The 26177-nt window shown below is 43.1% G+C and overlaps 1 protein-coding gene across 2 annotated transcripts in view; it reads left to right on the top strand.

Moving 5' to 3' along the window:
- The first annotated feature begins 2078 nt into the window (after window positions 1–2078).
- The window catches only part of AGAP1 (ArfGAP with GTPase domain, ankyrin repeat and PH domain 1), a 391933-nt gene continuing 367834 nt past the window's right edge, over window positions 2079–26177 (top strand). For both annotated transcript variants that reach the window (XM_059820051.1, XM_059820050.1), the window contains exon 1: window positions 2079–2241. In XM_059820051.1, coding sequence (XP_059676034.1) covers window positions 2079–2241 — 163 coding nt within the window. The remainder of the gene's footprint in view (window positions 2242–26177) is intronic.

Here is a 26177-nt window from a genome sequence, read left to right as displayed (position 1 = left end):
GACATAGATTGGTGGCAACCGCTTACCTCAGGCGTTATAACTCATGTATTGTGTGACAGAATTCACTTAGAGGTGACTGATAGAAGCAGCACCACAGCTGTTAATGGTAGGATCTCCCTGCAGCCTTCATTCAGCTCTGTCAGGTCACCATGGGTTTACAAGGAAGACCTGCAACAGAGCATCAGTAGATAAGCTGGAGAACAAACGCCTGCTGTGACACTAAGTGCTATTGCTCATGATACAATTCAGCGCTGTTTTTTATGATACTCCCATTTTTCCTCCTGCTGCCAAGCTTACCAAGCTTTTTTTCTCTTAAGCCGTTAAGAATTTGGTTACGGTAGCAGAACAGCTATTGCCACCCTGGAGATCGCACAATACCCACCGCTTACGTTCCCAGATGTTCTTAAAGAGTGAACCAAACCAAACAAAGCAGCTGGATTTTTTTAATGTAGATGAATGAATGTGAGAAATGCATTAATTTTTTAGAAACCCTAGGCTACTCCTTGCCAAGGTGTCCTTATGCTGAACTGTTGTGTGTATTAAAGTTTGTTCCACGTTTTACAGCTTTGGAGTTTAGATCTATAGAATATTGATCCTAAAAAAAGGATTCATCTAGGTGGACTCCTAACTCTGTGTACAGCCGGCTTGCAAATGATATTCTTAGTAACAATTATTTATGCTAATGACAGCACGGCTTCATTACACCATAATTTATCCAGAGTAAATGAGGTATTTACGACTATTCCAGGCTTTTTGACTGGGAACGCTGTTGTTTTCGCCAATGCTGTGTCTTTGGTTGGGGTCATGACACAGCTTTCAGGTCGAGGCGGTAGTCGTGACACAGCTTTCAGGTCGAGGCGGTATTCTGCACGCTCGTTGACAGACGATGAGATGCAGCTACAGTTTCATGAAGACTCGCACGGGTTGGTGCCTTGTGAGCACCCACGCGGCTACTGCAACCGCTGCAGCTGGAAGTAATTCGGATAGAGCTCTTTATGCACGGACCTCCTAACTGCGTCCTTCCCACGGCTCCAGCGGCCGTGGGGAGCTCGGCAGCGGTGCGGGGGCACCACCGGGCCAAGCCCGGCCTCAGGCTGAGGGACTTGGCCAGCTGCCCCGCCGGCCCGCCCGCCGCCAGCCCCTGAGGGCGCCGGCCGGCCCGCGCCGCGGCCTGCCCCCCGCACCGGGGGGCTTCCTCCACTCGCCTGCGGGGCGAGCGGCTGCCGGGCGCAGGGGGCCGCCCGCCGGGCACGCACGGCGTCCCGGGCCTGCCGCGGAGCCGGCCGAGGGGACGGCCGCCCTGAGGGGAGGCGGGGAGCGACCGGGCCCGCCGCCACCGCGCCGTCGGGGCGCGCGACCCCCGCGTCACCTCAGCGCGCCGCCCCCCCCCCCCGCCTCGCCCCCCGACTACACTTCCCAGCGTGCAGCGCGGCGGGCACGCGCGCGGGCCAGGGGGCGGTGCGCGGGGCGTGGCCAGCGGCCTGCGCGGTGACGTAACCCGGGGGCGTGGCCTGCGTGAGCGTTAAGCGGGCAGAGGAGAAGGACGTAGGGGGGTAGCGGGGCGAGCGCGCGGGAGGGCGGGGGGGCCGTCCCGGTGAGAGCGGGGCCGCGTGCGCCGCCGCCGCCCCAGCGCCGCGCGCGGGGCGCCGGGCACGCGAGCGAGGCTGGGCCGGGGGCGCGCGGCGGCGGAGGGGCCGCCCATTGGCTGTCGGCGCGCGCGGGGGGGCGGCGGGACCGGCCGCCGCCGCGGAGTTGAGGCGGCGGGGGCCGGCCGGGAGCTCAGCGGCGCCCCGCCGCGCTGCCGCCCTCCATGGGGCCGGGGGCGGCCGGCTTGCCCTGCCCCGCCGCCGCGATGAAGTGACAGCGGGCGGAGAACGGCGGCGGCGCCCCTTGCGGGCTGCGAGGCGAAGGGCTGCTGCCGGCCCGGCCCGGGGCGGGCGGCGGGGGGTCGCCCCCTGCGCGCCCCGCCTCCCCCCCGCCGCCTCCCGCCGGCCTGCGCGGGGGTCTCGGTGCGGGGAGGGGAGGGGGAAGGCGCCGGAGCGGAGCGGGCGAGGGCGACGGAGGGGAGCGGCCGCGCCATGAACTACCAGCAGCAGCTGGCCAACTCGGCAGCCATCCGGGCCGAGATCCAGCGCTTCGAGTCGGTGCACCCCAACATCTACTCCATCTACGAGCTGCTGGAGCGGGTGGAGGAGCCGGTGCTGCAGAACCAGATCCGCGAGCATGTCATCGCCATCGAAGGTGAGCCGGCGGCTCCGGCGCGGCGGGGAGAGGGGCAGGCGGCGGGGGTCGCGCCTTGTTCCCCCCCCCCCCCGGCCCCGCCTCAGGCCTGTGGCCCAGTCTGGGGGGCACCGCGGGCTGCCCCGGAGCCGCCCCCTGCGCCCTCCCGGCCGCCCGCCCTCCCTCCACCCCCCCGGGGCAGGCTTTTTTTTTGGGGGGGGGGCATGCCTTGGCCTGGTCGCCAGCAGTTCCCCTCGCCCATGCCCGGGGTGAGGGGGTTTTTTCTTGAGGGCGCGGCTGGGAAGGGGCGCTGAGGGAGGGGGAGAAGTTCTTCTTGCCGCTTCCCCGCTGCCACCGGGCAGGCAGAGCCGGCTTGGGGCCGGGGGGAGGCGGGGAGGGGCTGCCGGCTTCGCCCGCGGGGGGCTTGGGGAGAATGAGGTTTTTTCTGGGGTGCTCCCTGCAGTTTCTGACGGAGGCACAGCAAGTACGGGTTCCACTCGAGTGGTGTGAAGTGGGTAAACAAGACGTACGACTGGATTACGGAGCGGTAGGCTGTTTATGCGGCAGTGTAAAAACAGGTTTGAAGAAGGCAAGATGGAGATAACAGTCTTCTAAGCTTAGATTTATGTGCATCTCTCCCCCAAGGAGCACTGCAGAGACTCCTGAACTGCTTAGGGTGTGCTAAATCAGAAAAAAATTGTCGGTATTGGGAGGTCTGCAGATATTTTTCGTAACTGGCACCGGAGTTAAAAAGAGCAAACGGTGTTGGCCGAGAACATATATTTTAAGAAGATGTTTCGGAGTTATTTTGCATGATAACTCCCTAAGCTTTGCGTTGTGTGCTTTTGCAATTGAAATACTCTGCCACTCTTTTGGAAGGGTTTCAAGCTAGCAGAGTACAATGTACAGCAGCCGAACCATAGAGCTGCTTAAAACCGTCTTGGGTTGTTGTCCGTCTTGTCCTTAAATTATATGCGGTAAAAAAGTCCTGCTGGAGAAGCTGCTATTGAGATTGTTACTTGAAAGACGGCATTATTTGTCTGACTCTGGAGCAATGCAGCTTGACTAGGCAGGCATAATGTTTAATGCCGTTAACATTTTTTTTGGGGGGGGAACCCCCCTCTTTAGTGTCTTGTATAGCGAGTCGCTGAGACTGGCAGTGCCTGTCGCTTATTAAAGAACACAGTCCCCAGCTAAGTCTCTGCATCCAACTCTGTGGTGGAGTTTTGTGGGTAATCTCTGTTGTGTTTGTGACTTTCCTGAAATTATGGTGTGTGGTTGTCGGCTTCTTGGAGTCCGGGTTGTCCCCTCGTGGGAGTCCTTCCCCTTCGCACTCCTCTTTTGCTGAAGAGATGGAAACTTATTAATATATATTGTGGGAAGGATACGGCCTACGCACCGCTGTTCCTTTCTCCGTGCTACTGGTGTTAGGATTTCTGCAGGATAGATGATGCCTTCAGCAGAACGTGTTTTTTCTTTTTAAAGTGGTAATTAATACGTGTTTATGTGGTATAAATGTTTCTTGAATAAGATGCTTTGGGACATAGTGATGCAGCCGAGTTTGCGTTGAAGCAGGAGGAGGATGTGAAGCACTATATGTCGTTATCTTCATAGCATCTGACTTATGTTAGTCTTTTCAGGTATTAATGATTTGTGTAACCTAACTGTAGCTCAGGTCATTTGACGATCACGAAGACTTTAAAAGCAAAATAGCAGCCTGCAAATGTGTTTCAAAAGCAGAGCCGCTGAGTAGAATTTTCACAGACCATTTGCTGTCTGACTTGCATTGGACACTGAGTCATGAAACCAGTAGATCTGATTCATGGGAGAGATTTATCTAGAAAAAGTGTGTATTTTAAGTCTTTTCCTTTCTGAGGGCTCTTCAGCTGACTTCTAAATGTTAAAAATTGCATATATTTAAAAAAACCAACAACTCGCTCCCTTAGATTACAACTGCACCAGGTAAACCTCCTTTATCCAACTGTTTCTCACCGATACCAGCTTTTAAACCTATGTGGTAATGCCATATTGCATGTAGGAAGAACTTAGAAACAGTCATTTGTTTTGCTGCTGTTGCAGTCCTAGAAGTCTTTATTGAGCTGCAAAGAGTTTAAGCGTTGTAATGGTACTCCCTAAATTACCACAAAACCTTTTTGGGTTTGAGGTACTCGTCTTTTTCGCTGACAGCGAGGAATCGTGGTGTGGTTGGCGTGTGGCTGGCGTGAGAAAATATTAAGGAACTTTTTTGCTGAAATAGTTTCTTCCAGCGGAAGGAGAACTGTGCCCTTTAAAGAAAAGAATGTAGTCTCATTAGTTCAGGCTGCTTTAAACCGTAACTCCAACCAATATGTGCTCTTTGAACAGCTCAGATAATACTTTCCTGCCCAAGAGAGGTTTGACAGATCTGGAGGAGAATATAGCCGGAATCTAAGGCACTTTGAGACTTTTTTCAGTGAAGTAGAGATGCTATTACTTATTCTCAGAGTGTTCTTTTTGATAGAGAGTGGCACTGCCTTCCCAACACTTCAGATTTCATTGGCAATGTAAAACCTCTTTCTTTTTAGGTTTTGAGTTCTGTTAAAGGACTGTCTGGACACATTTGCTGGACCAATGGCTGTTGAAGTAATGTGAAATTAAAACTGGCCTTTCAGCAGCAGCAATTCTTTATAGTCAAGTACAGGAATTGTAGCTAATCCGAAGAGAGCAACTGCTAAACGTTCCTAAATTGGGTCCTAAATTGTCACGTCGATATCTTTTTGCACAGAGATTTCTTTTCTTGTATTGTTTTAAGTTAGAGGTGATACTGGGTGAAACAGTGCTGTGTGATGTTAGTTCATTAGTTTCTCCTCACTGGATAAAAATGCTAAACATCAGTTACATTCAGGTTCTTGCATTTTACGGAGTTGCAAAGTCAACAGTTTAAAATCATACAATTCCATTCTATTTTCTTTGTATGAAAATCATACTAAGTAGCCAAACAATTTTAAATGCTGTTATTTAGACTGTTAACTGTAGTAAAAACTGTCTTCACGTGTTCTGTAGGTCACAAGCTTAGTTCCACCAGTAGATGCATCAGTACTTGATCGATATTAAACCGTTCTTTTATCAAGTACGTTGTGTGCTTAGGAACGGGGAGAAGAAAACATGAGTTGACTTCAGCAGTCTAAACTGCTGGAAACATCCTGGGCTTTCAGGGTATCATGGTCTTAAGGTGTGCACATAGATGTCTAAGGGTAGGTGGTAGCTCAACACGTCAGTGCCAGTTTCTGTCATCCAGACTGAGACTAGCATTATGTTGTTATAAAACTTCAAGAACGATGCAAAACCAAGGAAAGACAGTGAAAAATTTCATTTCGAATCACAGAATCACTGAGGTTGGAAAAGACCTATAAGATCATCAAGTCCAACCACCAACCCAACCCCACCATGCTCACTAAACCACGTCTTTCATGAAAAGATTTTAAAACAATTTAACAATCTCAGTGTCGTAATGGCTAATAGTCTGTAAAAACACTTTTGCTGTATACTTATTACTAACAGATGCTAATGCAGCGAGCGTTGAGCATCTGAAATAGTTTGCTATACTTTTGCACGGTGGCAAGCCCATCAAAACAGATTCTGCTTCCCGTGGGGTTCGAGCAGGTTTTCCTAACTGGGGAATATCTGGAATCATCTAGTAGTAAAACAAAGCCTTAATGCTGAGGCTTAAGGTACTGGCTTCAGTGTGCCTTGTGACTAGTTTGAGGATGTTCCCTGTAGTCTGTGCGTGGTTTTTTATTTTATTTCCCCTTGCTAAATGAATAGGAAATCTGATTTTATTTATTTATTTTTTTAATCTAAGGGGAAGTTGTTGCTTTAATTCTTACGGATGCTGTATCAGACATTATTTAGTTATGAATTGCCATGTTCTAATGAGTTCTATTCTAATTTTTCTCTTGAAGTGTGTTGTGAATGCTAGTTTGAGTTTTGAAATTATGATTATGAAGTATTTCATGGGACTTCAGAAATAATCAAAGTCTTAGAGAAAATATGAGATCTGTAAACTTGGAAATTACTTTTTCGGGGCAGTGCAAAGATCCTGATGCACTGGGGGAGTGGGTGGGTGGGAGAAAATGGTAGAAGGTATAAATATTGCTTTGTTTTTTTTCTTCAGTCACTTTTGAAAGTACTGTTCCTTGAAAATAAAGTAATTTAGGGTGGAGCTAAAACTCCTGAAGTGCATATGCATTAGAGGCATCTGTCGTTAACTGATGTGGGACTCCGCTTTGGCGTTACTACCTGTTGTGGCCATTCTTTTCGTGGAGGCCTCTAACTTTCCAACTCCTTAAACGCTGGTATCGAGTATGTCGGGGGGGCAATGCTATCGTGGGACTATCTTACAGAAGAAGTTATACTCAATTTTGGCATTGAGGTAACTAGTATTTTAACGCTTCTGTTGCTACTGAAATCTGAGATAAATGAGTTGAAAAATGAATGTACTGTAAAAGCACTGTTTTCTGTTGTGAAATATAAGACTACAGCTGTTCTTTCCTGCTTAACGTGACTGTTCTTTCCCACTTGATGATAGAAAAATGGCAGGCACATCAAGGATCAACCTCCTTTGGCTCCCTGTTATGCAAACAGTATCATTATTAGTTGAAAATATAGAACTTTTCTTTAACTTGCCAGCTTAGTGATAAGGTGAGGGTGAATCACTGCTGTATAGTAGCCTCTTCTTAATAATGGTGAGCCTTCCTGCAGGCATACAAACAGCTCACAAAAAAGAGCAAAAGCTGATTGTACTACCAGACTTGGCAAAGAATTGCATCAAGCTGCAACTTGGAAAGGACAATAGTCACTCTGAAGACTATTTGAATACCGGCCACTCCTTTTACTTGGCTATTTTTGTTGAAACAGGTTTAGGAGATCCAGCATATGGTGATCTCCATGCGAGTCAATAATTAAGTCAGGCTCTTGGGGAGAGGAGTTTGGGTTTATGTTGTGTTATTTAAATAAATCGAAAGAACGGTGGTATAGTTCAGCTATTTACACATAAATGAACAAAGCTGAAAAAACCAAGTATTACGTAAGACAATTGCATCTTGAAGCCTTAAGAGCGCTCACCCTATTCAAGCTCTTGTTATTGTTGTGCCTTTTTGAACTGTGGATCAAACCGTATGATTTGCGGTTGATAAAACTGATTCTGCAAATGTGCCAAGATATGATTAAAATCTGTTTGTTTGGAAGCTAAAAGGTTCAAAAGTGGGTCTGGAGGCTGGTTATGGCATCTCAGCTTGCAAACCAAAGCTACTTTTCGCTCGTTTTACTTTCCAGGTCCGCAAAGCACATAATTTTAAGATCTTGTAGTTTTACTGACAGAGGGAGTCTCTAGTCTTGGGCAGAATTTTGCTTTGAGGGTAACTTTCTGAGACGGTGCCTGGGGAGCAGTTTCACAACATAGCCGTCTTGTTTCAGATTTGTGGGAGAGAGGGCAACAACAGCGCATGCTGGGAATGTGCTTTCCTTTTGTTGTTGTTCTGGGGAATGAAACTCATGTGATTCAGTCAGATGTAGGGAATCTCAACACATTATCTATATGTAGTGCATAAGTGTATCTAGGTAAATTCTGAGCTTGCATATACTCAATAAGCGTTGACTTGGGCAAGTGTAAGAGCCGGCGCAATATGTTTGGAACAAGGCTCTTAATGCCTTTTTCTGCTGGTTGTGCATGTGTGACTTTGTGTACCGAGCTGTGTGTTAACCTAGCTCAAAGGTAGCATTTCCCTGCTGTGATTCTGTCTTGCTGTCTGTAGACCTTCAGTGAGGACAAACTGATGAAATGCAGTACGTATTTTGTAATTTCGGTGGCTAGTATCAAAATGGAAAGACATTTCTGTTTAATGTGGAAGGTAACAGGCTTCAGCATATGAGTAACCAGGAAAATTCAAATGCTTGTCCTTAACTTTACTTGCATGGTAAACTAGAAGTTAGGTTTGGTAGTTGTGTCCTAAGTTACCGGGCTGTCTTATTCCGAGTCGAAGCGACTGCGCTTTCTGGCTTTACGTGCTTTTTTGCTATTCTCAGCAAAAGCTGCACGATTAAATATCAGATGCATTTGAGTGAGTGCGTAAAAGTTAAAAATCGAGAGGAAAGCCTTAAACCGTTAACTTTTGAGGGTAACTTTTTTCCTGAGGCAAAGGAGGAGACATGCTGTGGATCAGCTGATGTTGTTGGAACAAATGTGTTGTGAGGCTTTAGGTTTTTCAGGGAGTGTGCCGGGCTTCTCCCACCGTTTGCTTTGGGGGATTAGTTTAAAGCAGCATGCAGCAATGCTGAAACGAGTGTTCGTGCTGCTGTGTATACAGATCACTGTTTTTATTTCTATTTAAATTGGCAAACGAGTCATACTCCCTAAGAAGAGGGGGCATTCAGCAATGCTACGGATTGGACATCTGATTCTCTTTGGCTGATCTGCAATTGCAGTTTCCCAAAGGTGGCATAGGTGTTCAAGCTAAGTGTCTTCACAAGATTTATTTTCTAATAAGGTGTATTAAATGGCACTTGAGGTATCAACAGTCTCAGTCTTAACTTTACCACCTGAAGAAGGTGGTTTAAATCTTGGATCACGTGCTGAAAACTGATGTGGGAATATGATATATTTCATGAATTGCAACTATTAAGGGGTCCGCTTACAAGCATACCATAGTCTGACAGTTGTAAGTGAAACTAAAACCCCTGCTTTTTTTCGAGAACGATGGAGGTTGGAAATGGTGCCAGGTAGATGAAGAACTTCTCCCCAGACCTCAGAAATACTACGTTCTCTACTGTATCACAGTTGGGAATTGATTTTGTCCTTACCAATAAGCAAGGTCAATGGCAGTGTTGATATTTTTGGCAAATCTTTGAAGAAAAGGTAATGTCAGCTCCAAAAACCTTAGTAGCTGAAATGGAGAACTTGGTTGCATCTCAACTGTGTGACCTTCTGCTGACAGCGCATTTCAAACATCCGTTTCTGCAGTTGTTGATTTTTATGTAAGGGCATTCTTTCTGACCTTCGTACACATAGCTTTACATCATTTGTGGAAAAAATCTAAAATGATTACTTAGTAATCTACAGTGGACAAAGTTCCCCTAGTCTGAGAGAGAAAGTATTGTGGTAAATATTTTTGATAATCCTTACCTCTGTGGGAACGAGAGATTTGGCTTCTCTAATATTAGTTTTTGTCCCTAACTGCCTTCAAGCACTGCTTGTACTTCATTTCACCTATACAGAGCGAGAGCTGTGGCTAAACTTCTCTTTTGTGTTTTCACTTGTCTTCGTACCGTGAAATAATTGAGCAAAGACAGTGCCAGATGTGGACGAGTATTGAGATGCTGCCGAGTCTTGATTTAAAGACTTCTGGAAATTCTGTACCATCAGGACTTAAATACAGTTTCATGGATGTCATGTCTATATGGAGAGAGATGTACGCGTGGAGCCCTGTGGTGAGGGTGAGTGGGTGCCCCGCAGGGGCCACTGCCTGGGCACGAGCCGGAAGAATGGAGGGTGAAGGGCAAAGATCCCAAATAGTGGGGCACCGACTCGGAGCAGGAGGCTCTGACCAGTTTGGTTTGGGGATGGTACTGGGACCTGCCGCCCTGCAGGCTGACAGCACTGGTGTGATGAGTTGTGCCTGTTCCTGCGCAGGAAAGCAGCTTGGCCCTAGCACCTGGGTCCTTCCCCGCATGCCTGGCCTTGGTGGGGTGTGTTTTGGGGGCCGTTTTTATATTTTTTTTTATTATTTTTTTAAAATCCTACTCAGGACTGGTGAGGCCACATCTGGAGTACTGTGTCCAGTTCTGGGCTCCTCAGGACAAGGAGGACATGGCCATACTGGAGAGAGTCCAACGAGAAGAGTCAAACCGAAAGAGCTAATGTGGTTATCTATTGTGCTAGTTACTGGGTATTCCACTTATTTGTTCATCGTGTTGTACGTAACACTTCAGTAGCAACGTTCATGTTCATACCTGTTGGGGTTTTAAGTGGGTGGTATTGAACCCTGTTGCTGTCCTAGAAAATTTAGCATTTAAATGCAGTGAGAAGATATGGTTCAACTGTAGCGATAAACTCTCCAGCCTGTGGGGCAAGGGCAGTAAATAGCTTTTTGAGTCATGAGGTTAAACTTTTAAAAGGATTTTGTAAAACCAGGAACATTTCAATTCTCTTCTGTCTATATGGAAAAACTTTTCAACTGCTTCTTAGTCTTCTGGACAGAGCTATTGATCCAGAATTGTTTGCGATTAATTTGTAGTTCTCTTGTAATTGTGATAAGGTTCAAAATGCTGCATGAATCTTGTGACTAATGTTAGAAATACGGTAACAGTGCGGTCTCACGTAGACACATGTGGGCTACCAGGGATCCATGACTTTCTAAAAAGTTTTGTTTCACCTTTCTAATTCCAAGGTGGAAGGAGAGGGGTTGTCATGTTCCCTTGTTGGTACCGAGTCCGTTGCGGGCAGCTGGCAATTCCAAAGCCCTCTGGAAGTGTTTAATGTCTTGTTTTAAAGTGGATGGAAGCAGATGTGTTACTTAATGAGTATGTGCATATTCAGCCTCATTAATGCCATTTCAGGATTCTGACTAATCATATTTGGAGCCTGTATAATGGTACAGATGAAAGGGCATTGCTAACTCAGTGAATGCCTTGTTTTTTCACTTTTCTTTTTCCTGTTCCTTAAGTAAGCTTCAGTTAACCACTTAAGGAAGCAAGTACTAAAAATACAGGGTTGTTGTGTATGAGATGTGTAATTTCAGTGTCTTGTTTAGTAGCTTTATTTGTTTACATAGTTGGATAATGAATGTAAACATAATGATTAGACAGCTATTTTGTTTGGTAATTTCCCCTTCTGTACTTAAGAAAAATACAGGCAAGCAAAGTAGTTCTCAGGAATACTGGAATTGAGTCTGTAGCTTTAGCTGTATTGCTTTGTGTTTGTATTTATTTATGAGAAGCTTCAGATGCAAATTTTTCCTTTTTTTTTTTTTGCATCATTTTGAAGGGATTGAAGGACTGTTTATAGCCTAGACCAAATCAATGCTCGGCACAATTTAACTTGAAACCTGTAGGAAAATCCACTTTTGACTTGAACTTGGTAGTGCTTACATTTTCTATTAAACTAAAGCTGCAGATGAAGTTATTCCTGTTAGTAAATTTTCTGTTAGTTTATACCACTAAACCTATGCTTTGCAACTCTGTTTTTCAGTACAATCACCAGAAGGAGGACACACAAGGTAGTCAGTATTGCAGGATTTTGTAGCATCCTGTAACTTACTCTTGCTACTTCGTTAAATGGATACAGTAGAGTACAAATGTGTGATTTCCACTAGCTTACTGCTTCAACTTCCCATGCTCGGGAGAGCGGCCAGGAAGCCTGTCTTTTAGGTATCGCAGCAACTGTGTTCTCTAGAGGAAATACGCTAAAAGCATGGCACTCTGGGTGCCTAGACAGCAGTCATTTAAATGTGTACCGCTTAACTTTGCAAATGCTTGTGTATCTGAGTTAACTAGTTGTGAACCACAAGCAAGGCTTTTTGCATCGCTTGGTCAGTAACCCAAGAAAGGTGTCTCAGGACCTTAAATAAGGAGGTGGCTGGCGTAGGAATTCATATGAACATAGAAAGTGAGTGTAGCAGGAAGACACGTTAGATGTTAGACTTCAGCTGCTTATGTGAATACGCTTGCTTTGCATTTGTCTATTTCTTACGGAACGTTTCATTATTGAAAGGCAGCTTGTACACAAAGAGTAGTTCTTAGGGTAACCGCAGCATGGTACTGGGCAGCGGATGTCACATCCCACTGATGACACATGAGAGTAGTTGCATTTGAGTGTAGGATCACCTGTGTTTGCATCGGAGTCTGATACGAATGAACCCAGGGATCTTAGGATACCCAAATGGCTGTCTAGCGCAGGAATAAAATCATCAATATGCCTCGGTATTCTGTGCTGTCAGAGCCTGTTCCTCTCCGTGGAGTCAGGGTTAGGGGGAGCGCCAGCCTTAAGGCCCGGAATAGTTAGCAGGCATCTCCGATGCACTGCCCTGGGCTGGGATAATAACGTTTATGAACGCACTGTTGTAACATACTAATGCGGTGAAGAGAAGCAGAAAGCCAACTATAGCAGTAGGAACCTACAGCGTTTCTTGTCGTGAACTTGGCCTACTAAATTACCTGTATTGCTTTCAAAATGTTGAGCTGACTGTGCAGGATACTAAAGGCTAAGTTTTCAAGAGACCTTCTGTAATGTTGAAATAGTCTGAAGGAGTAATTGAGCTACCGTTGGGTTCTTACGTTTGAATATTGTTGTCTCTTCTTTCGTAAACTTAATGTAAAGGTGTGAGTTAGGCTTTAGTGACTAAGTGCTTCATGATATGTCAAGACTAAATAATAACTGATAACGTCTGTCATAGTCTACTGTTATGGTCGTTGTACTGCTCGTGATCCCCTGTAGACTTGGTAGATGTTTATCTACCGGGCAAAGGTGGCACACTCTTGGAAGACCGTGACAAATTGGGCCTGAGAAGAAATAGTCAAAAGTCGGAGATAGGAGCGGTGTGTGATCACAACGTTGGCATACAGCTTCGTATCTGCTATTCTAGCTGCTGTTGGAGGCATAGTATAAAACAGGCATCAGGTACTTGAGAGATGGGCTATGTATCTCTTATTTGGGTCACTTCACTGTTCAGCACTAAAACTAGCATGATAGCTTAGAAAATCTTAATAGATATGGGCATTTGATAGTGAGAGTTCTGATAAAGCAGTTACAAATCATTCTGTTATTAATTGCACCATCTCTGTTTCTGGCTAGGAGGTGTTACTGGTTGTGTTGCCAAGGGTACAAGTGTCGACTATCAAAACTAATAAATAATGACAGCGAAGGAAAAAAATGTTCCTTTGCTTTCATGAACATAAAATCAATGATGTAGTAGAGTTTAAAAATGCTTTTATAGTAAATATTTGTTAGTATTTTCAATACGCCTGGAAGTCTTAATAGGATTATTTTCTTTTTTTGGTGCCGTGAATAAAACTGAGTAATAGTTTTCCTTGAAGATACGCTGCTCCTAGAAAATTTGTTTTGGATTGCGGTTCGAGTTGGGGGTTGAAAGACTTCTGTGGGTCTCTGGGCAAGCTTCTGACCCCTCTGCACGGGATGGTGACAGTGACGGCTAGCTGCTTTGCATGGTATGAAACTGTAAAAATTGACAGTGCTATTGGTATGCTCTGAAAATGAAGAAAATCTGTAGCTGCAGCCTTGCTGCATGTGGGACTTAGCTATAGTCGTTTATCTCTTACCTGTGGCAATTCTGTTAATTGAACATGAATCTGTAAGTTCACCCTTGGAGTTGAGTAAATGAAAGCAGGAAGGAATAGAAAGAGGCTGTGGAAAACTATTCCTGTACCCTGTGGCAATTCATCTATTTAGTCCCATTTCATCACTTTTCTCATGCAAAATAAGATTCAAATTTTAGCCTGCATTAATTAAGCTTCAAAAATACTTCACTGCTATGAGATTGTGGCATTTAATAGCATCTAGATGTATAACAATACATTAGTTTATGGATGGAAGGATCTTGCTATTGACTTACCTTGAGAAATTAAATTTGAGTAGGGTAAGGCTAGTGTATTAGCTGAAGTCAGGAGACCTACGTGACTTATAAAAAGACAGTACTTCTCCGGGAATATTTTGCTTACTGGAACAGCTTGCTTCCTGCATAATAGAGTGAATTCAGTTAGAGGGTTGCTGGTTTGATTTATGATGCTAATTGATGTGGTAGTTGATGTGAACTGCATGTACTAATTGCTCACTTGCTAATCCTCTCCAAATTATCTGACAGAAGCTTTTAAAATGGAGCATTACGTGTGTTTTAAAACTGGTCAGCGCACCAACATGAACAATTGGGAGCTGCTGTTTTGCTTGTAAGTCCCTAATGGAAGTACTGGTCCATTGTAGTCGCTGTAATGTTTCGGGGAAACTTCAGTGGCTTTAATGTAGTCTCACTGTTGTTCTTTGTGGTGTTTAACCAACCTCTAGAAAACGCTTTTCCAGAGCATGCTTTTTTTTCTTTCCTCAGCCGGATCATTACCATTGTCTGTATGGTAAGGGTAGAATACGTATGATACTTGATCATGCAGTTCTAGGTAACGAAAGACACGATGTACCATTTGAATTGGTGTTCACGCATACGTGCCGGTCAGTGCAGCAGAAACTGCAGTTTATAGGAATAAAATTGGGGGTAATTCATGTTAAGATAATAAGGTATGTTGGCTGTCTCTGATTCTGGCAAAGGAAAAGTATATTAAGTATTTTATTTACTGGGCAAACCTATCAACTCTAATGTAAACTGGAAAGCTTTTGTATGTCTGGGCTGATAGGGGGGAAATCTTAGTGTTAGATTATGGAATGCAGGAGTATAAAGAGATTACTTTTACCTTCACTTAAATAAGGGAAGACCTGTTTGAGGAGAGGTGAGTAATAGCTGATTCTTCAGTTTTGCGAGTTGTGCAGGCTGCTGTCTGTGTGGATGGGGTAGCTGGGCAGAATCTCTTCTGTAACTGCAGGTCTGTCTGTTAACGTGTGTTATAATGAAATCAAAATATCTTCATGTGTTAGATTAAAGTTCCTGCCAGATCGGTGTTTGACAAAATGTACGTTAATCTCCCTTCAACTTGATATTCCAAAGTTATTTAGACACTTCAATGAATATGAAGCTTTCTAATTTGAGACTTGCTGTGGGAGCAAGCAAGTAACCACTGAAAGGAGACTGCAGATAGCTGAAAGAAATCAGTCAATTTGGAGGGAAAAATGCATTTAAATACTGGTGTTTGACTGTGACTTGAACGTAGGTTGTCAACAGCAGGAGGCAAAATACCTCAGTGACCTAAAAAGTACGAGTATGGCCCTAAAGGGATTACTTGATATTAGGTGATGACATGCTATTAAAATTAAAGCTCAAATATATGTGCCTTGAGTTGCTAACTAGGCCAATCTAAATCTTTTAAAAAGAACTCCAGTAGCTAAATGGGAAAAATCAATTTTGCCAGAATTTGTGCAGAGCAAGGTAGCCTACTGGTGTTGTTTCAGATTTTTTCTTTTTTGTAATTAGTATGTAAATAAGGTAGCTTATTTAGGTTGAGCCAGCTACCTGCTAGAAGCTTGAATAGAAACATCATCTTCTTGGAAGGAAGCGGCACCAAAGAGAAGCATTGTAGAAGTTGTCTGGTAGTTCTTAATTTCAGTGAAAGGTGCTATCAGAGGAACCTCTGTTACTGTCCAATGCTGATACATTTCTCCCGGATTATCGGATGTTCTGCAGCTGTTCTTGTATAGCTTTCATAATATTTTTGATAAGGTAAGGTAAGTGGTGATATTTGATAAAAGCTGTTCGGTGATGACACATTAAGTAAATCAAAGACTGATAAATAGATCCAGTTACAAATGGGATTAGATATCTTTAAAACAAGATCAGTGAGGCTATAATATGTATTAAAAAAAGAAAACAACCCAAAAAACCTCTGCTACAAACAGGTATGAACATAGCTGTATAAATCTGTGTTCTTCCTGATTTGTGTAGTTTTGTTTAGGCATATTTAATAATACTCAGTAGGTGGTTCCAGATGCTATTGTACTTGCTGTAATAAATCAGAGGTACTAAATCTAGTTTCCTCCGTAAGTTACTTTAAAAGATTTGGAGACAGCTTAAGGCAGCGCTAATTTAGTGACTGTTGTAATGTCTAAAGAGAAAGCGGTGCCTTTGAAAAGCCACTTCTTTCCCATTGCCTACATGTTGGTTGTAAATGTGACTTTGCATGTGTATGAATATTGGAGCTGGCACGCAACTATTTAGCTTGGATGCAAATGTTAATGCTAAGGCAGTGGTCTCGGTGTAGGTTGTGGGACTTGTTAAGGATCTATATACAGGATGGTTAGTTCGTGTTGATGTTGCATGCTGTCGGTGTTGCTAATGCCTAAGCTAACTAGGCTGAAGCTGGCTCCAATATGTAGAGAAAGTACTGTAGTTTTAAATGTGATGAATTTTGAGATGTGTTTTCCTACAAATTCTGGAACAGTTTTGTATTGAAAAACAATAAGTAACATGAATATGAACTGTGTCTATTCCCTCAGTATCAGTCTCTCTGCCTCCTAACTTGTTGATCAAGTCAATAAAAAGGCTGTTCATAGCCACGTATCCCAGTGTTTATTGACCTCAGGGGAACATATTCCCCAGATGGTGATTAAGATCCAGGTTTCACTGGGGATAGTATTTGGAAGAAAACTACAGGATGCCGGAAAAACCCTCTACTATCTCGTGACTCTTCTGTCTAGTTGGGTTGATTTCTGTTAGCCACACTTGTGTTCTTAGGGTGTTTGGCGGGTCTCCCATGAGGATCGCGTCTGGATTGAGAAAAGCTGTTATCTGTATGCTTAACAGGCGCTTGTTGAAAAATTAAGGCATAACTAAAATCAAGAAGAGTGTAGTGGGCTTAAACTTGAAGATACTTGATTTAAGTTTCTGAAAAATACTTGATTTAAGTTTCTCTGAAAAAGCATCAGAGATGCTGCAGCATGGTAATACAGATTATGAACTGTCCTTCAAATTTTGTATCGCCAAATTATTGAAGTAGTACCATCCCATACAGATTCAAATAAAAAACAGTGATAGCTAGGTCTTTTGTCTAATTATAGTACCGTATTTTAAAGCAGAACATCAAATTTGAGTCTCACAAGATAGCCCAGTAAGCATCGTGAAAATGTTGAACCTGTGATAGTGGCTCGTTCCTTTGCATCCAGAGTGGGTCTTGTGTGTTGGACCCTGTGGCCATGCTATTCTATAAGCACTTCTAGCTCGCACAAGAGCAATCTGAAAGCCCATTCTGTGGGTACTGCTGGTCCTGGAGCTAGAATGAGTTCCCAAAACAGTTTCAATACGGATGTGGTTGCCTTGAGCACAAAAAAGTAAGGGAAAACAAATGGCATTTGAATACATGGGAGTTGTGTATGAGAAAACTGTGTTAGGTTTAATCTCCTCGGAAAGGTGGGCAAATAGAAACTTCGATGCTGATGAAAAATGTGAGATGGAAAATCATCACTTGAGGAGAGAGTGTGGGATTTATTTTTTAACCATAACAGCTTGAAAATAAGTAATTCCTATGAAGCTGTAAAAATTGATTTTAATGGTCAAGATGGCTATATACACTTGAGGTATGGGATAGTTAGTGGTTTCCTAACTTGAAAGAATCATTTTTTTCCTTAGTGCTTGCCTCCCAAGCAGCACAATCAGGCCACTGAAATGTAGGTGACGGCTGGAGTATAGAGGCCCCAGTGTACCTTGGTTTTACTCAAGCAAACTTTTCAGGTGGTTGCAGGCTGTTGGCTTTTGGAAATAAAAAGAAGCAAATTTCTCATGATACTCGAAGACCAGCAGCTGTTCCTGGGAGTCTTTGAGGAATAAACTAAAATGACAAAACTTGGGAGGATTCTGGAGGCTTCTGTATTACCACTTTCATCTGCTTGGACGTTATGAAGGGCTTGGACGCTGGACCTGGTTCTGCTTCTGGTCTCCGTGAGTGCCAACTTCAAGACTGACTTCTGTATTTAGACATTTATATATACTGTGTCATAGTGAGCATCTGATTTAAAAGCGAAGATTTTTAGCTACATGTAGGCTATGGCACTTGTTTAATTTGCGTCTTCCATCTACTTGTCAGGAAATGTATGAATTTGCCATTATTTTTAAGTGTTTAAAAAAGTAGTGTATTAATTTCCTGAAGAGAACAGGGACAGTAAATCAAGTGGCTTTTATTTATGTTGCATTCAAGCGAAATGTGACAGCGGAGTATTTGTAAGAAGGAATATGTAAAGTATCTTGCCAATGACAAATTGTGATTATAAGATGTGAAATGATTGAGATTCAAAATCAAATCTATTTCTGATCCTATTTAGTGAAACAAACTAGCCCAAACCAGATGGTTTTAGCAGGAGTCAAGCCGTAACTTCGCGTTTTTGGATTTGTTGAATGGCAGAACTGACGACTTCTTTGCTGTGGTTCCATCCTCCTCCTGGAGAACTTCACTGTCAAGACGCCAGCGATCCCTTGCTCTCCGTCCGTTCTCTTGCATGCTTCCTTCCATAAGGCAAACAGCGAGCGGGACAAGATGGGCTGCAGCTGCATCCAGGCTACCTGTGTGTCAGCACGTAGGTGTGTGCTGATGTACAGGCGTGCGTGCGGAGTGAGGAGCGGCAGGCCGAGGGGAGCCGTGCGCGCGGGGAGTCTGGTCTTCCAGCTGTAAGACGAGTTTAAGCGTTCTTTACACCCTTCTCCTAGGCGGTTTGTTCTCTAGGCTTCTACCGCTGTCAAATTGAGCTGAAACTGAGTAAAGAACTCAAAACTTCAAAGTGCAAGAGAGGAATTTTGATGTTTACACATGAGGTTTACTGTAACATGGTGTTTGTCATCCAGTTGCTAAACTGACTGGCATAAAAAGAAACAAGCTGTTCTAACTTATGTTCTGTGTTTACTCTTTAGGAGGTGAAAGCTTTATGCTGAGAAAAGGATACAGTATTTGCTGCCATGTTGTAACGTGAGTGATTGCTAATCTTATGGAGATGATGTATTGAGCAGACGAGGCCTAATTAATAATGAATTAAGTTGCTGCAGTACCAGGCGAGTCTTTTTTTTTTTTAAAAAAATTCAAGCTTTTTAAAATTCTTTTAAACCCTGTAGGGTAAAGCCTCTTCAGGTTAGTGAGGCAAGCTAAGTTTGTAATCTGAGGGTTATATTTCTGTGCTCCTTTGTGCCTTAGAATTATTACAACTTCCATTCAAGTTGAATTCAAAATGAGATGTTGTGCTTCTTGATTCCCAATTCAGATTTAGCTGAAAATAATACCAGGAATGCGAAAGGCTTTTGGTAAAGCAGAGCAACAAAGTATAACCTTGATAAAAGCGGATGTAGATCTTCACTGTCTTCTGAGAGAACAGCTTAAGAGCGAGTAAGCCTGCAATGATTCATTTCTTGTTGCTAAAAGAGGGGGATCCATCCACCCCACCAGCTCCCTTGGACAGGTTCTAGCCCTCCAGAAACCAGCTCAGTGTAAAAATAAGTAATTGTTCTACTAGGATAGCAAGGCAAATAAGCTCACTTAAGACTCGGATGAGCTTCGGAGCTGTTACAGGAGTGGGTGTGGGATTGCGCTGCAAGGTCTGGGACAGCTTGCCAGGGTGTCAGAGGGCTGTTGGCTCTGTTCAGTGGATTGCTGGCCTGCACCTAGACCTCGTTTCCCTTAAGCAACAGGGGCGAGGTAGCAGAGTGCTGCACAGAAGCTGTTGCAACTGAACCGAGCGGTAGGCTGTAAAGTAACTTCCAGGCTCTAACGAACTTGAACCTGTTTCTCTGGGAGCTATGTGTATGTTCCCTTTATCTGCAACTGATCATAAATATGTTGGACTGGAGTTGCTTGGATAATCAACAGTCTAAGGTTTTAATTAATCTTGCCAAAAGGCTATTATGCATCGTCCTTATGAATGTTTTTAATTTGCGATGTGCAAATTAAAATACCGTTAGAGTTGCACGACTTCCTTGCCGTACAGCTAAACACAATTTTTGTTTCAGCAAGAAGAAATTTATCGTACAAAAAAGTGCTGAAAGATGATACAGCACAGTCTGTTTATGCTGGCTAGATGTTCAGGATTTTGAGCTGAACACAGTGAGGCACAGTTGCAGTTACTGTGAACTTGAGTGTCTGTGGTTTCCTAAGTATCTGTTGATGTCTGCAGATATTGAGGAAAGGAAGTCTTAGCTTCAGTGCTCCTAAGCCATAATCACTCTAATCTTTTGATGGACCTTGACTATCTGCAGCTGTTTCTCTTTTGGAAGATGATCAAGTTGTTTGTTAGGGACTTGTGACTTGGGAACATGTGCCTTTAAAAGATGGGGAGTATGAAAGGGGCAGTTGTTGCAAAGCTCGACACCCACCATAGTGAAAAATGAAGGATTTCTAAAACTTGGTAAATATGTACTGTGTCTTAGGCTTGAATGAAGCGAGAAGCATATTCCTGAAGTCAAGTTATTATCTTAATGCTAATGCTGCTTGGCATTGACTACTTCGTAGGGTATAATGTAAGTAATGTTTTAATTAATGGGTGACTGTGGTAATTTGTTAATGTTGAGATAATTGCAGTACTAACAGGAACAACTGTTGGCCAAAACATTCAATTAAGTTTTGCGTTGGACAACTGGCGTTTTCTGGAAAAGGCATATTTGTCCCAAAGTCTGTGAGCGCCTGAGTACCAAGTACATCTGACTGGGTCTCCTTGCATTCAGTCCCTTTTCCCCTCGTCCGCTCGTACTACAAAATCAGACTGCTCTGTAACTGCTGCCTTCTGTCAGTGAGTGTGGAAGACCATGCAGTGCTTTAGAGGTGAGAATTTTGCCAACATACACTTTCCAAGGAAACATTTGTCAGGAAATTTTATTGAATGAAAAAATAAGCTAAGGGGCCAGTGTAGATCAACCTTCTCATGTTGTCTTAATACTTCCTTTTTCCTAGCTGACCTGATACTGAAGTGTTTCGGTAGTCTGGTAACTGATGACTGTAGATACATTCTAGTTAGAGCAGTGAGCCTGTTCAAAACATAGATCTTAAGCTTCTAAGAAATGTGATTTTGTGTTTCGGTGAATAACACAGGATTTATGTTCTCAGGTTTTCAATAAAAGTTAAATTTGTATCACGAGTTACTGAGCTTTAGTGAAAGATTCTCAACGCTGCTGAACAATCACCCGTGTACTTCTACCTGTATTTTTAAGGTAATTGGAACCTTTCTTATATTAGTAATTAAGCTGTCTGCATATCTTGAATTTGTTCCAAATATAAACTGAAAGGAAGGAAAATAAATGTAAAGATGTTGCCTGGGAAATAAATGTCCAGTTCTCAAAGCAACAGCACTGCAGAAGGTGGCTGAATCATGCTGTGCTAGGGGGAATGCTGGAGGGAAACAATTCCAGTTGGTGTGAATTTGCTGGTTTAAGTGGTTGTTAGTTCAGTAAAAGTGGGCATCACTTAAAGGTAATTATGGCTGCAGGCAGTAAGTAAAAGGTAATTGTCACTTAGAAAGTGGAAGGGGCTGACTTCTGCTGATTCCCTGAAACGTATGGGACCTGGCAACTTGAAGTGCTTGCGAGCACAATGCACTGTCTGTACGTTGGTAGGGTACATGGGTGAGTTTTCTTTGCTTTTCTACTTGCAATAAAACTAGGCTGAATGTTTGGAAGCTTCATTTACTGTCTTTTTCCAAATATTCAGGGTGCAGATGATGTAATGAGACTTTCTTCTTGTGAAAGTTCTCAGTATAGCTACCTGTGCTATGTCTGCTGTCAGTATTGTATTCTTGTGCTGTGTTTCTGTGAAGTCTTCTTCCAGCTCGTTCTGGCTGTGGCCTTCCTAAGACTTATGGTTTTCATGTTGATACTGTAAAACTCTCAATGAAAGTCTAAAAGCATCACAGCACAGAAAGGTGATGAGTAAATTTTGAACAAAGTTCCGTGCGTTGCCAAATACAAGGGAATCCGATTTCTGACTGACACGTTACTGTTGGATATTCAGACTATGCAAGCAGGAGGAAATTTTCTCTTACAGCGTTTGTGTCATTTGGAACATGATGGATGTCCGAGACAAATCTGTTGATATGACATTATTGACTTTTTATCAAGTAGCTGTTAGTTGTGTAATTTTTTTGATAGCCAGTGTGGTTGTGCTGGTATTAAAAACAGATTTGAAGACAGGTCAAAGATTTGCGGAAGTTGTTAAATTAGGTTTTCTAGCTCTCATTAGTACTTTTTGCCTAGTACCTTCTGGAAATGGAAAAAATGGCCAAATAGCACCTGAGAGGCGTGAGTAGAACACCACGTCTGCTGCTTCGATAAACAGTATTGTGAAAGTCTCACTGAAGAAGTAACTCATCTTTACTGATGAGCACTGTTAGAAACTAATAGCACTCCCTAGCAGTTCAGTAAAGAATGCTTTTCTCTATTAAATTAAAGCATCTTCCGTATGACTTGGAGCTTAAGTTCTAGGTGAGGCTGAATGAAAATGTATTCCATCTCATTACTATGGGGTGTTGGCCTTTTAAAAATGCATACTATTAACCGCTCCTGCTAGTTATAGAACATGTGTTCTTGAAATGCCAGTGGTAGCTCCATCCCTAATAAAATTGAAAATAAAGGGACTTTTCACTCCCTGGAAGGTGTGTTTAAAACAAAAATAATAATAATAATAGTAAAAAAAATTACTGTATTATACAGAATTTCTTGTGTTTAAACTCTGTCATGGCTGAGGCTCAGGAATTCTTGACTGACTTGCACTCAGGTTGCTGTTCCGTTTCAAGTAACTGCACAGGCTGTGCGAACTTCAAGCAATGTAGCTATGCCTGAATGTATGTTAAACACAAGTCCTAACCCTGTGGGACAAGGGTTCAGCATGTCAGAAGTGAACTCCTGTGTTGGCATCCAGATGAAAATGTAGTAGGAATTAGTACAAGTGCATATGTCCTGCAAGTTGAACCACCTTGCTGAAAGCTTATTTCAGTTCACAGTAACTTGCTCTGTTTGCCCCAAAAATGTGGACTTTCATTTGTCATGAACAACAGGGAAGAATTATGATGGCAGGTGGCTACTGGTTTATGTTTGAAAATAATTTTGAGGGATTCCTGATTGGGTTATGGCACTGTTAGCTTTTTATGTAACCTGGCTAGATCAACTATTGCCTGTATTACTGCAGTTACAAAACTTCACAGCTTTGGAGAGGGGTTATTCAATTTTCTTGATAGCAGCCCGGGTTTTATATGACACTTAGATTACAACTTCCCTTTTTTTTTTTTTAATGGAGGTTTATTTCAGACTGACAGTGAATGAGAAAGGATTGATGTAAAGAACAGAGGCGCTGATACGCAGCCAGGTAATTGGAAAGGCTGAGAACAAGACCGGGTGTTAGGTGGAAGACTAACACAGTGGGTTTGAGTGTGTTTGGGTTTATTTTAGTTCTGTTAAATCTGCTAGCTGGAGATGGCACCAGAATGAACCTGCGTACTGCTGTCCTACAGTGGATGAACAGCCATACGGTCAAGGTTTGATCTCGCCGTTGAAGGTCAGGAACAGCTCGGCGGTACGGAAACAGTTGACGGTCTCCTCGGGCGCGTGTATCTGTGCGGCGTTGGTAACGGGAAGCGCTGTGGGTCGGACACATCAAATGGCCACCCCCGGTGTACTCAACTCGTCTAAAGCCTCGGCTTGAAGTGGTCTGGTGATTCATGTCTCTGATCACCACAGGTACTGGAGTTAGTTTCTTGTATAAGCTGATTGATCTTGATATTTAATGCGATCAGGAGTTTGTCTCCACTGCTCCTTGAATGAGGAGGTGAATGGCTGCTAAGTTTTGATCGTCCTGATAATTGTGCCGTCTGCTGTTCGCAACAACCTTAACCGGGCTCTCTGTGCTGTGCTTTTGTTAGACATGCGCTGTTTGCTGTCGGAATAATGACTGGAAGTTCTCACCTCCATCTATAGACTGAGCATTAAAGACCTTATTTTAAAAAAAAAAATAAAATATGCAAACACAACACTAACCTTCAGCTGGTTTTCAGGGTTTATCCTTGAAACAGGGAAAATGCTCGCATAAATCTTTCTCTTACGTGACAGAAGAGTACCTGCTTGACAGAGGAACTTGCTGCCTGTGTGGGGACTAGAAACAGGGTAGTCGGGCTGCTTGCCAGAAGCCTCCCAAACAGGATCATTTTCCTGATGGCATGAGCTGAAGCGTAAATGTTTCTCCTGGTTTAAATGTGATCTGAGTGGCAGCCAAAGCTGTGTGAGGAAAGCGTAGGTACGGCAGGGACCGCTCCTCTACGCAAGGTCTGCAGCAGTGGGCGACTGCCTCTGGTAATATTCATTACGTGTCAAATACTTTAAGGTAACATTTTTCTCAGGTTACTTAGAAAGACATACTAGCTGTCCAGAATCTTTTTTTATTCCCTTCTGTCTAGGAGAGAGGGTGATTGTCACCAGGTGTTTGTGAACAGGCAGATGGTGTGTATTGAGTGCTTAAGTCTGATCAAATGCTCCATCCTGTAATCACTTGCAGTTAGGACCTTCGCAAACAAATCTGCAAAATACTAAATTATTTCCTAGGAATATCTAGCAAGCTAGTAGGTCTGATGCCTGCTTGTCAACAGAAAAAGAAGTGTTTTCTGCTTGAAGTATTTTAGTTCAGAACTGGAACTCTGGCTCCCTTTGATTTGTCTGTGGGCTTAGCAGGATGGCTAGGACATAGTATTGAACAGCAAGTTGTTTATTTATCGGCTGAACTATAATGCTACAGAAATTCCCCAGGCTTTACCATACAAAGCCATAACTAAGTTGGACACCTTCAGAACCTTGTTTAGAAAACAGAGGTGCCTATGAACCGTGATTTATATGCAGATCGGAGGCAGCCATCAATCTTACTCTGCTCCTGGCTGCTACTTGGAGCTAATTTTTATTTCATCAGGTTTGGTGGATCTGCAGAATTCCTTTGCTGTTGAGTCATGTCTAAGATCAATTGTGACTGAGTAGCTTGGAGAAGGTTTTAAGCAAAACAATGATACTTTTTAGGCCTTTTTCAGATGCTTACTTGGCTGTAACTATTGCAAGATAATAACTGCAATAATAAATATTGCAAAGAAACTGGATCTTCTTGCATTCTCTGAGCAGTTGTTATGAGAATTATTTAATTAGATTTCTGGGAAAAAGATGAAGTGCAAGCTATTGTGGCTGAGCACGACGCATTTTGACTTTGGCCTAGTAACTGTGCAGTGGAAAGAATTGATATTGACTTTGAGCAACCTAAGGAAAATGTAAAAAGTCAAGATCCCAGGAGAGTCCTGTACTACTATAACTAATTAGCACTTGACTGGGTTTTTTGTTTGTTTGTTTTTCGAGAATGACAGACTCAGGCTAATAATTATTAAACCTTTGCCTAAGAGCAATAAGAATTACTATGGAAGAATGTCAGATGCTTGTTTTTTAAACACGGATAAATACAACTTAAGAAAAAAGCCAACGGGCTGATACTCAACTCTGAATTAACGTTTTCAGCTTGTGCTTAGTATGATGGGGAGTACGCTAGCAGATGAAAAGGTTGTCAATAAGAATTTGATGCCTTCGCTTATTTTAAGACTTAACTATAAGAGCTTGTTACCTTTTGCTTTGTTACAAATACTAAGTTGGTGATGTTGAAGGTAGTTGCTTGAAAATTAGTTTGCTTATTTGTTTGCAGGTCAGCTGTGTCTGATTTTTGATCTGAAACTTGGGCAGTGGCCTAAATGAAAAAATGTGAAGGATCTCTGGCTTGTTCTCCATACGATACATTCTTTTCCTTTCCTGCCTGTGATTCTCCCTGTTGTAAGTGTTGAAGTAACTGATTGCCACCATCTTATTGGTTACCCTCCCTTTCCTAGAAGAACCTTCTAATGAGTTTCCTTGTGACATGCCTCCTTCACACTAATAGTTGATGATGGTACGCTAATAGCTAGTGATGGAGATAGACCGAGGACCTCCAAAAAGATCTTTAGGATGTTTCAGGCTTTTATTACAGCTTACGCTTGCACGGCAGAGCAGATGATAAGCAGAAAACTGAAACATGAGGTGGGTGGATGGCCGAGCTAATAAACACATCAGAAAAGTACTTTGATTTTGTATGGAAGGGGAAAAGTGGGGTGCATCTGCAGCCACCCTTCCCAGCTCAGGAGTTTAGTGTGAGAGATTGATTATTGAAGGCAAATTTTCTTAGTACATTCTGTAGCTCTATCCTAGTGGAGAAGGTGGTGATTAGCATGAGTTGGTTGATGGGTAGGGAGGAAATGCAGAAAACACCTTAAACTATTAGGAATTGTTGCTATTAAGAGTAGGTTC

The sequence above is a fragment of the Gavia stellata genome, chromosome 8 (assembly GCF_030936135.1).
Source record: "Gavia stellata isolate bGavSte3 chromosome 8, bGavSte3.hap2, whole genome shotgun sequence".
NCBI classification, from domain to species: Eukaryota; Metazoa; Chordata; class Aves; order Gaviiformes; family Gaviidae; genus Gavia; species Gavia stellata.
This window is presented reverse-complemented; position numbering and strand designations above follow the sequence as displayed.